Below are 11,377 nucleotides of genomic sequence, written 5' to 3' on the forward strand. Positions count from 1 at the left end.
AGAAGAATATGTTCTACGTGTGCGTGCGTGCGTGTGTGTGTGCTGTGCAGTGCTGTGTTTCCCCTCACACTCACACTCACACACACAACTGCTCACAACCACATTCTCGCTGCTGCTGTGCTGTACACTGTACAGTGGCTTATCCCCCCTGAGCAGTGATGCCAGAATCACGCGTCGTGGGTTTTTTCCCCTCCGCTCGCTCAGCCGACTCGACCCCCCACTCTGACGCACCGTCGTCGCCACTCTGCCGAGATACTCTGATAGAGATACGTTCGTGTGTAGCGCGTGCGCAGTAGAAGCAACGTGGCGACGACAGTGCGTCAGAGTGGGGGGTCGAGTCGGCTGAACGAGCGGAGGGGAAAAAACCCACGACCCATGATTCTGGCATCACTGCCCCTGAGTGTGGCTCTGGCCTGGCAGCTTGCGGCTGGCTCTGGCTATGATTGCTACATGGAAATCACGTTTTAGCTCGAGTGGCTCGAGTCCGGTAATTCCGGATTCTCCGGATTGATTCAAGATCAGTATACGATCGGCGAGTACCATCCAGTACCATCCGAAGAGCTGAATCGTGACTTTGAAAAAGTTTTTTCCGTTATTATGAGAAATACTGTGATCGCACTGTTTTTGATAATTATTAGTAAGTATAAAAGTTTTTATTATATCTTTGAAAAATCATTCATATTTACTAACAGTGACCAATTTTAAATAATCTTAAGATTGTATGCTTTAACAATACATTATTTCAGTTTAGAATGACTAAATTTGATTTACTTTGAATAAATGAATAAGGAAAATACTGTTTAAATTTTTAATACATAGTTTTATTGTATTGCGTATTGCGTAGTCTAAACATTTTTTTTTAGCATATTAGAGAAATTTTTTCCTCTCTGATTGCTCTCTGATTCATCTTTGCTACTTCTACCGAAAAAATGAATATTATGTCTCACTGTTGCAATACTCTAAGTCAATGAAAACAAATGTACAGTGATGTTGAAAAACTATTTAGATTACCGGTGACCTTGAACTCTGGGGAAAACGGACATTTATAGTTTATCTTAATCAAACACGAATCGCATACCATTCGCTTATATTTATCTAGAGAGTCTGTTATCGGAATCGCAAGTATAATGAAATTACATTCTGTCATAAGCAGTCTCGTTTAACTAGTAAACGTCAACAAAATGCATAAAATATATAATTGGAGCTTTAGAATTTTCATTTCACTCGAATTTTGGTAAATTGATCCATAGAAATTGAAGTTATCATCAAAATGTTAATTTATAACGATAATGAAGTATAACAGGCATTCGTAAGAGGTATTTTTCTTATCTTCTTATGATAAAACACAGAAAATGTATATAAAAAATAAAAGAAAGATTTTAAAAATAATAAATCAATTTTTATCTGATTTGCAGCTGTATTAAAGACTGTACATGGACAAAGAAGTCAGTGTGGGTGAGTCAAACTCGTCGACGCATTTTATTTATTTTATTTGATTGTTGATAAAAAAATTCGAATAACTTTTTTGATAGAGTGGAAAAATTCCAATGCAAAAACGGAGAATGTATACAAAGCATACTTTTATGTGACGGGCGAGCAGATTGTAGGGATAAATCCGACGAAACGACCACAGAGTGCACTAAACCAAATATCCTTTGCCCACATACTGCGTTTCGCTGTGCATACGGTGCTTGCGTAGATGGGGATACAACTTGTAACGGAGTAAAAGATTGCATCGACAACAGCGACGAAACATTGTCAAAGTGCAATAATTCAAATACGATCACAGAATGTAGAAGAAATGAATTTAAATGCACCAGTGGGCAATGCATCTCTGCGAGTAATATATGCGACGGTGTTGCAGACTGCCCTGATGGCTCGGATGAAACGTTTATTCAGTGCGGTGGAATTTCGTAAGTTGCAATTTTTTGGACCTTGTTTGTCCCAACCATCGGGTACCCGGCATGTTCGAGTTCTCGCACAGCTCTAATAATACTTTTCTCTTATAATCTTTCTAGTTGCGAACAATTATTCTTTCAATGTCGGTACGGCGCCTGCATCGACGGTGATTTAAAGTGCAACGGAGTAGTAAATTGCGCGGATGGCTCGGATGAAAATCCAACGATATGTCTGAAAATTACTACTTCAACGACTTCTACTTCTACGTATCGTCCACCTTTGACGACAAGCTCTACCACTGCAGCGTACGGACCAACTTGTAGCGCACCGCCGCAACCGCAAAACGGTGTCTGGAAATTGGATTGCCCCTCTGGAGAGCACTGTCACGACGGACAAGAGTTTCCGTTTCGACCGGGAGCACATTTGGTTTATAGTTGCAATAGCGGTTTCAAGGTTAAAGGCTCTCCCGATGTGTTCTGCAATATGGGTGGTCAATGGTGGAAAGATATCCCTGTATGCGAAGGTAAGAAAAATGTTTAAACTTATTGTTAGCACGCGCGATTGTCAGATCGCGCAAACACATTCTTTAATTTTTTGTACTTCAGAGGTACGCTGTAAAGATCTAAACTCAGCTTCGATAGCTGCCAGTTGTGATTACCCTGGATCACATTACGTGACATGCGAGTCGCCTAGGCCTCGTACGGTAGCAACTCTAACGTGTCGTGATAGTTATCGCGTGGACAGAACACTGCCGTCGCCGACAAGCGTTGAGTGTACCGACACCGGACAATGGTTTCCAGAACCGCTGAGATGCGTTCCAGGTCCGCCAATAAACATTTATATTAATTGGGCTACGCATTCGCTGCAATTCAACATAGAACAGAGCAACTTCTTTGCGATAGAGACTCTAGATGACAAAATCATTATATACAAAACCAAAGATGAATTATTTAGACCAGACATCGATATTAGAAGTTCGAAATAAATACCCGTAGAATTATTATAGTAGAATATTGAAATTTGTGAAACCAAAATTAATATAAAGGATACTCTCGTATGTGTGATTTGAAATTATCCAAATCATTTCCAAATAACGAAGTTTACTATTTTTACTATTGTTTATACATTCAGGTAAATCACATACGGTAAAAAAAGTTTTATTTATTGCCAGTAGGATATTATACTTGTACAATACAATGAATATGCGATGCATTTATTTATCTTTAATCTTTAATCTGACACTATATGTTCCAGCAAAGTGTTGTTATCGAAGTATGTATCGAAATAAACGTGAATCGTCTCTGTTGAGTTACTGTTTTACTTCTACGTTACTTAATTATTATTGTATAGTGTATATAGTATATAGTATATAGACTTGTGTGAGTTGCATGTTTTTTATATGCAATAATTGAATCCATGTTTTAGTTTGCGGTATCGTCCCTACACCAACCACTCCGCTTGTCTGGAATGGAGTTCCCGCTAACATTACCGAATTTCCTTGGCATGCTACACTTTATAAAGCGGTAAAACCGAATGCAAAAAAAGAGTTTCTTTGCGGTGGATCCATTATTCAGGAGCGATTATTAATTACTGCGGCGCATTGCGTTTACGATGACAATGCCAGACATATAGACGACCCCTCGAAATATTTCGTAGTAGCGGGCAACATTTACAGGGATTATGACTCCTCTCTTCATCATCCAACTATGGTGGTGAAAACTGCGGTGCATATATTTTAAATGATTTTTTCAAAATTACCGTTCGATACTTCCTTTACCCGCTTTACCGTATGTTTGATTTTAGGTAAAAAATATCTATGTTTCTTGCGGCTACAACGGAATACACGGATTGTACAATGCAGATATAGCTATACTAGAGGTCACTGTACCCTTTGTGTTTTCAGCATTGTTGCAACCGATATGCATGGACTATTCAAACCACATTTTATTAGAATCCGATATGTTTGGAAGAGTAGCAGGGTTCGGCAGAACTGCTTTAGGTGGGTCTAGCTACCTCTTGCAAACAATTACAGTACCGTATATCCACAACAGCAAATGCAAAGAAGCTAGCAACACCTACGAGACTGAAATTTATATCACGTACGATAAGTTCTGTGCAGGTTACACGAATGGTAAGTACATAAGTACATTCGCCTATTATATGCAATATACAAGGAGTTCATTTGAAAACTTTCCAGCCGAATATCTCGAAAAGTATGAGAAAGATATTAAAAAAGTGTAAAACACGTGTCCAAGGATTTCGAGGGGGAAAGAGGGGGGTAGTATCAGTTTCTTATTTGGTAAAAATACCAGCAATTTTCGTAGGATACTTTTTTTTATCCGCGCACTAGTCTCGGAGAAATGTAAAGAGAAATAGATCCCGAGTCATACTTACACTGCGAGAGTTTTTGTACTTCCAACTTCCAACATGATGGTGATGGTGCTCCCCCGCATTACACGTTACCAGTTCGCCGGTGGTTAAACAATCGATTCTCATTAAGTAAGATGGATAGGTATAGAAGAGGTGTTATCGAGTGGCCACCAAGATCACCAGATCCAACTCCAGTCGACTTCTTTTTGTGGGGACACTTATATAAAGTCTGTTGTTTATAAAACACAACCAAAAAGCGTCAACGAGATATGCGTCGCAGAATTGTACAGGAAAGTTTTCAAATGAACACCCTGTATACGTATTTCTTTCGGACTGTTCGGAAGTTTATTATAAAACGTGAAAATTGTAGGTTCAGCGGTTTGCGACGGTGACAGCGGCGGTGGACTAATTTTCAGATGGGGCTCTTTATGGTATTTGAAGGGCATTGTTAGCGTCAGTCTTGGGACAAAGGTGGTAGGAGGAGCTAGACAATGCGACAGTTCCACGTATTCTCTGTACACCGAGGTTTCTCGCCATATGACATGGATAGAGAACTTTATCCTTCAACTAGAGATAAACAAACAACCGCCTATGTGTTAGGCGCAGGAATTAATTTCGAACATTCTATTTATAATGTTCGAACGTTTAATGTGATAAAGACTCTACACGAAATAAATACACTGCACACACCATACGCCATACTTATACTACTTGTAACTTCGTTACAATCATCTTAAACATGATCACGCATCGACATTATTTAGAGTGGTATAAGTTCTGTAATACTAAAAGTAACAATCCTAAACAATAAAGAAGCTATATTCATGATTAAGAAATTATAAAAAAATAAGATAAAAATCCAACACAAATGCAGGAATAATTGTCGAAATTATAAAACGAAAACAAACTGGCACACCTTGGAAACTTACGAATTTCGTAACTATATAGTTACGTACTTGCAAAAAATCATGAATATTGCATTTACATGGTAAGTTGTCGATGATGTTTTATTACAAGTCGCGTATACACAGAAATAAAAAAATATATATATGTATTGTATGTACACATTGTGATCGAGTTTTTCAAGTATCACAGAAACCAATATTTGCATTCGTCAAGGCAAACTTGATGAAAATGGATACTGTTCCCAATTTAATAGCAAATGTTTTACGCGTATTCGGGTTCGGCTAATACCTGCTTTTTTTTAATAGATTCGGATTCGGATTTTGATTCTAACCAAGACTTTTTCGATACCGCAGGACCTGTAAAAACAAAATTATTGTAAGCATTGCGATAGAAATCGTGCGTTATATTTATCCTATTATAAATATCTTACTTTCAAAGTGCAACTTTTTAAAGCTATCTTCGAGTTCCTCGACGCTGGTATTCAATGGAGAATTCGGAACCGACGGGAGAATAGGATCCTTGAGTTTCATTAATTCTTCCAGTTCTTGTTCCAGATCAGCATTTGATTCGTTATCCTTGAAGGTGTCTGATAATATACATTGTACTTCGTTCTGTTCTTCCAAGGCCTGAAATTCAATATTAATATTATCGGTTCAATTTCTCGACACAAAGCAAAAACGAATGGTAATCGATAGACTGCGGATTTTATGCATTTATGACAAAGACGAAAAGAAGAAATGCACTGTGTGTTTCATACAATCAACATAGAACATTTTTTTGTAATAAATTATTTGCTTTTACCTCTGCCAAGTCATCCATAATATCTCTAGCCTTACTTTCGGATAAACCGCTTTCATTCAATTTCTTCAACACATCGGATCCTGTTTTATAGGCTGATAGAACAGCTGTGTTCGTATGAGTCTCTTCGATGGTAGATATAAGAGTTCGAATATTCTCGAGTGTTTGTGCTCGTTTTTGAATAGTCTTTTCTAATTCCAATTTTTTTCTTAAACGCGTTTTCGCCACTTGGCGTAAACCTCTAGCCAAGTAGGACTTGGCTTCGTTGATAACGTCGAGCTTCGCTTCCTCCAATTGAAGTATTTCTTTCAGAAGCTCGTTCTCTTGTTGTAACAGTTTGTATAATCCTTGTTCAACTTCTGTTACATTGTCGGACGAATGAACGGAAATTTTCACCAGTAATTCATGTTTATCTGTATTATTTGTAAAACTGACTTTTTTCTCGTGTCTCAGCCAAATTAAAACTAGCATTATAGTGTTGTCCGATATATTCTCATTTATTTCGGATTTACAATCTTTCACGATTTCGGAAAATGATACGAGCACATTTTCCTTTTTATTTTCTAAAACAGAGAGTACTATTTCACCGAAATTTTTAAGAACTTGCCGATGTATGTATACGGTTTCCTTATTGATTTCATTGCTCGTAACATAACTTTTGACCTTGGAAAATGACCACACGAGTGGCCGTTTTACAAAAATATCGATTGACCATGCTGTCCACGATTCGCAAGGTGCTTTCAAAAAATCAGCTTCTGGAGTTATCTCGTTATTCCTAGAAAACATTCGATAGATTAATAACCGTAAGAGAGTGTATATCTTAAAGACAATATCTATCGATCGATCGTGCACGCGTTCAAAAACGAAACTAACATTACCGAAGAAGTTCTTCGACAACAGTTACTAAACAAACTGGTGTACATCCTTTCCTTTTAAAAGCTACATGTAAATCTGCGATAGAGAAACTGCATTGCATCGTGCTGTTCAACCATTCGTGTATCAAACTCTGCCAAAACTTATATTTAGACGACCAATCCAAGGGATTGGCCAATTTACTTCGGAAAGGGGAAAATAAAGCGTTCATTCTCTCATCTTCGTTCCAACATTTCGGCATTTTGTTGGGAGGCAGTGGTAAATTTTTGTCCGTTTCTTTTGTTTCCCTGGACATTCTGATCCTGGAAGAATTTATTTTATCCTTTAATGCTAGATCGACGGAGCACTAAAAGCAACTATTTTACATAACTTTATAAAAATAATGAGAATATGTCTATCCAAATCTATAGCCATTTTTTAATATAATATTGTATATTGTATTTATATGTATACCCAAAGGCCAAAGAAATAAATTCATCTTTTGTACAACACTGTAAGATAAACGTTTAACAATAGTATTTACTTACGTTTTACAGCAACTAATAGAAAACCTCTATTGTGTCTAACAAGAACGTTTACTTAATTTACTGAATATCGATGCAATTTCATTTTCAGTGAGAAAACGGGAGATTTCGAGCGCATCTCATTAAAATGTCGTTTGTATCTGTCACAAAGAGCTCTGCTTGATATGTATGCACAATCAACTTAAACGAGTAATATTTCTACACGACAATTCAGGTCACATCGTGCAAACGATGCTTTTTGCGTGTGTAAAGTGTAAATATCAGTAAATATGCATAAAGAGCATCAGCTGTTTGTCATTTCCATTTCTAATGCTAATAATAAACTTCACCTGTAGAGTGCGCCACCAGTTGGCTAAACCAAAACGGCGGGAAACTAAACATTATTAATCAAAATAAGTACTGACAATGAGTATTTATTTGGGTGTAATTTAAAACCGTAATAATATTAGAAGAATTTAAAAATGCTGTTATATTATTTTCGGACATTGAACATATTAAGAAAGAAAATCAATTTTTAAATAATTATGCACCGTTTCTTTTAGAATCATGCTGTGTACTGTAACATGTATATTTCAATGACAAATTATATTAACTGTTTGGTGTTTTTCGAACAGATTCGAAATTCAACAAAATGTAGATTAAATCTGAATAATGACCAATTGACATTGTTAGTAACGTGGTTAAATGAAATAAACGAAATTAGATAAAATAAACAATAAAAAGAATTTTATTCTTATTGTACTGGTTCGCATATTATAAATCACTTTATATAAAATATACATAGTTCATCTTATTATAATATAACATTACGTAAAACGAATAGTAATGTAAGCTATAATACAATACATGTAACTTGTGATTCATATAATAATAAATATAATCCAAAATGGTTGAAATGTACAAAAAAAATGTAGCAAATATATTTTACCACATTATATTACAACTAGCGAGGTAATTGTATTACTATCACAGATTTATCACAGACCGATAAGTGTACTAAAATAATATGATATTATTTTTGTCATATCTAATATATAAAATTATCAAAGTTAAGAAAATTTATTTAAAACAGTCTTCTTGGATAAACATAAATTTAGAGAAAGTATAATAAACATTAATCTACTATAAATTCAAAATTAATTATGATGTTGTACAGCGTATTACAATTGTATCATGTTGCAGAAGTTAAATTGTTAACACGTCGGTAGCTTCCAACAATTTTTCTAAAAGCATGCGCAAAATGCTATTAGAGAACACTGTATCAGTCAAAAAATACAAATGTATCAAAATCAAAAACAGATCGTATTCGAAAATAATTATGTTAAATAATAGATGCATTTGGAGTAATCGTTTGGATCTATGCACGAATAAAATTTAAAGTAAGATTAAGAGAAGCAAAAGATTAAGTAATAGAGAGCTTTCCGAAAAAGCTGTTGCACGTTCGAAAGCAAAATACTCTCTAGTCTTTTCATACAACTGAAGAAACGTATACAACATTGTTCAAACGATACAAACATTCTAAAAGATTAACTACAATGGCACTTATTCATCTACTAAGTATCACAAAATAGCAATATTGTTGTACCCTCACAGTACCGCAAGAGCTTTCGGTAGAAATCCAGACGCAAGAGCGTACAGCATCGACAAGCTCCGACGTAGAACCTCGACAAAAGCATTTAGAATCTTTTGCCTGGAATGCATCGATTCGGACAAGATTGCCGAGAGCATCGGAATTAAAGTAAATTGAAAAAGATGACCAAAGCATGAGTTTACTGACTAATCTATGCCTTCTTCCTCTGGTCTGAAAAACAAAATAAAAGAATTTCTTAAATGTTTGTTACTTTAGAAAAGTATGGGGGTTTTTGGAAGTTTAGCCAAGTAGATAAAATATGAGAAATAAGAAAAGAAAAGAAAAAAAAAGAATCTCGGAAAATGACTTACGGATTATTGTGTAGGAATAAAATTGCATTCATTATTTCCGGTTTTGTGCAAGATATTCGCTCAACAAGTATATATTCTGCTCTCTTGACGGATTCCTCGTTGGGAGTACTGCTCGCTGGGATTGCAAATAGTTTTCTGGCGATACTGCTCAACTGTGGCAAAAGCGACGTCTTTTCTTTCCACCATTGTAATAAGTCGTCGTTTCTTCTAGATTCAAAGTTCATATAAGCGGTGATCTCGTCCGAACAGTCTACGGACACCTTATCCGAGTCAACCCATTCTTCGAATATACTTCTCAGTCTCTTCAACTCTGGTCCTTCGTGACTGGTCGAGGCAACAGGTTCCTCCGTCTTGATGTCTATTAACCTGTCGACGATCAAATCCCTGACGTGCTGCACAACCTCCGCTCTCTCTCCCTCCGTAAGCATTCGCAATTTCTTGAACGCAGGTACCAAATACGTAGCCATTTTGCAATACTTGTGAACGATCAATTTCTCCTGTATAGAATCTTTCGTAGCGCGTTTGATGCTCTCCATCTCGGGACTGTCATTGTCGTTGTCCGAGCATTGTTTTATCAATTTCTTCAGCCATAACAAAACCAGATACAACGTCGGCGACGTGTTCACTTCCAAGATCGCAATTGCGTTCTCAAACGGCTCCAAAAACTCTATCAAATCTTGGACTTTCTTCAAATCGTAACCGTCGAGTTTCGAACTCTCGTTCGCGTCCGCGAAAATATCAACAATCTGCGTATACTGTTTCGCAACGGAGCGCAGCATGGCCACCTTCGAGCACCATCTGTTTTCTATTTCCTCTTGCAAGTGGTTAGGAAGCCGCGACTCGTAGCCGGGCTCTGACTGTTTCAGTTTCAAATACGCGACTATGCTTTTCGTCTGTTCGAGCGTTTGCCATAACATCGGCGCGTGCTCGGAAAGGAATTGTTCGTTGAACACGCTGCACAAACACGAGGTAATACCGTAAATCGTACAATCCAACCTGTCGAATCCTTTCAACGCTTTGATAATGTTATTGTCCTGGTCCGTCACGAATGTAATGTACTGCAACATGTCGCTCGGTATTCCGAATTCCTCGAACTTCCGATGCAGCTCGAATCGGATATTTTCCGTGGTTTTACCGTCGTCCGGTAAGTCTGTTGTAAACAGAACTCTCCTCTTCAAGTTCCACGACTCGTCGATGTAGTACAACGTGACGGTGTAATAGGATATTTCGATGCAACTATCGCTCCAAACGTCTATAGCAGCTGCGCAAGTGCCGCTTTGCACCGCGTTCAACACCTCCGGCAAAATATGATTTCTCGTTTTATCGGTTAATCGTAAAAGGTATCTAACCAACGTCGTTGGACTCGGTAGAATGTTTTTCACCGACACGCTGCCGTACCTGCATCCGATATTTATTATTGTCTGCACTAATTTCTTGAACCCTTCGCCGCCTAAATTACTAACAGGCTGCACGTCCCGTAAACAATACTCGGTGCATTTCTCCAAGATTTTCCTCCTGTCGTTGGTCGATATATCGTTCATAATAGTCCTACACGTGTGCCTGATTAAATGAGATGTACCGCTTTTACCTTTGTACTGTAATATTTTTTTACACAGCTTGCACTGAACGTAACCACTGTTTCTATTTGTCTCGCTGTTCTTTATCATCAAGAACTTTTCCCAAACCGCACTTTTCCCTTTCGTGTTCCACACGAGCATGTACTGTCCATTGTCGATCTTCTCTTGAATATTCACATTCTCGGTGTGTTCCATCAGTAGCTCCTGTTTACCACCCATAATCAACTTTCGTTTTTCATGCCGAAATCTATCAATCGTGTTATTTGATTAACACGTATTAATCTTACAATTAGAATCGAATCGACGTGTACCGATATTACCGATGTCATTTGAGCTAGAAACGCGACGCAGCGGCTTCGACGGTCGCGAGCAGTTGCGAGCAGTCGCGAGCGCACAGCCCAGCCACAGCGCACTGAAAATTTCGATACGAAACTAACGAAACACGAAACTGAAACCGCTTTCAAAATATAAGGGGTGGCTGACAAGTGA

The 11,377-nt window shown here is 37.5% G+C and overlaps 2 protein-coding genes across 4 annotated transcripts; one reads left to right on the forward strand and one right to left on the reverse strand.

Moving 5' to 3' along the window:
* Positions 1-385: 385 nt before the first annotated feature.
* Positions 386-5,097, forward strand: LOC143218202 (clotting factor C). The gene is made up of 8 exons (XM_076443256.1): positions 386-637; positions 1,416-1,455; positions 1,533-1,913; positions 2,019-2,422; positions 2,505-2,720; positions 3,325-3,623; positions 3,703-4,030; positions 4,640-5,097. Exons 1-8 carry the CDS (start codon positions 598-600, stop codon positions 4,867-4,869), a joined length of 1,938 nt encoding a protein of 645 aa, XP_076299371.1. The 5' UTR covers positions 386-597; the 3' UTR covers positions 4,870-5,097.
* On the reverse strand, positions 3,044-9,092 carry LOC143218213 (charged multivesicular body protein 7). 3 transcript variants are annotated; one of them, XM_076443291.1, is made up of 5 exons: positions 8,956-9,092; positions 6,852-7,148; positions 5,977-6,748; positions 5,606-5,801; positions 3,044-5,531 (listed from the first exon to the last, which is right to left on the reverse strand). In XM_076443291.1, the coding sequence occupies exons 2-5, from the start codon at positions 7,139-7,141 to the stop codon at positions 5,437-5,439; spliced, it is 1,353 nt and encodes a 450-aa protein (XP_076299406.1). In that variant the 5' UTR covers positions 7,142-7,148; positions 8,956-9,092; the 3' UTR covers positions 3,044-5,436. The 3 variants fall into 3 exon arrangements, with proteins under 3 accessions (XP_076299406.1, XP_076299396.1, XP_076299414.1); XM_076443281.1 differs by lacking the exon at positions 8,956-9,092 and adding an exon at positions 7,374-7,670; XM_076443299.1 differs by lacking the exon at positions 8,956-9,092 and having other exon boundaries at positions 6,847-7,033.
* Positions 9,093-11,377: the final 2,285 nt, after the last annotated feature.

The sequence above is a fragment of the Lasioglossum baleicum genome, chromosome 2 (genome assembly GCF_051020765.1).
Source record: "Lasioglossum baleicum chromosome 2, iyLasBale1, whole genome shotgun sequence".
In the NCBI taxonomy this organism is placed as follows: domain Eukaryota; kingdom Metazoa; phylum Arthropoda; class Insecta; order Hymenoptera; family Halictidae; genus Lasioglossum; species Lasioglossum baleicum.

Coding starts and splice junctions, on each gene's coding strand:
- LOC143218213 (XM_076443291.1), bottom strand. CDS start 7,141: ATGTCCAGGGAAACAAAAGAAACGGACAAAAATTTACCACTGCCTCCC. Junction 5,802..5,976: donor TTATGGATGACTTGGCAGAG/GTAAAAGCAAAT, acceptor ATTGAATTTCAG/GCCTTGGAAGAACAGAACGA. Junction 5,532..5,605: donor TAAAAAGTTGCACTTTGAAA/GTAAGATATTTA, acceptor TTGTTTTTACAG/GTCCTGCGGTATCGAAAAAG.
- LOC143218202 (XM_076443256.1), top strand. CDS start 598: ATGAGAAATACTGTGATCGCACTGTTTTTGATAATTATTA. Junction 1,914..2,018: donor ATTCAGTGCGGTGGAATTTC/GTAAGTTGCAAT, acceptor TAATCTTTCTAG/TTGCGAACAATTATTCTTTC. Junction 2,721..3,324: donor ACCGCTGAGATGCGTTCCAG/GTCCGCCAATAA, acceptor TCCATGTTTTAG/TTTGCGGTATCGTCCCTACA.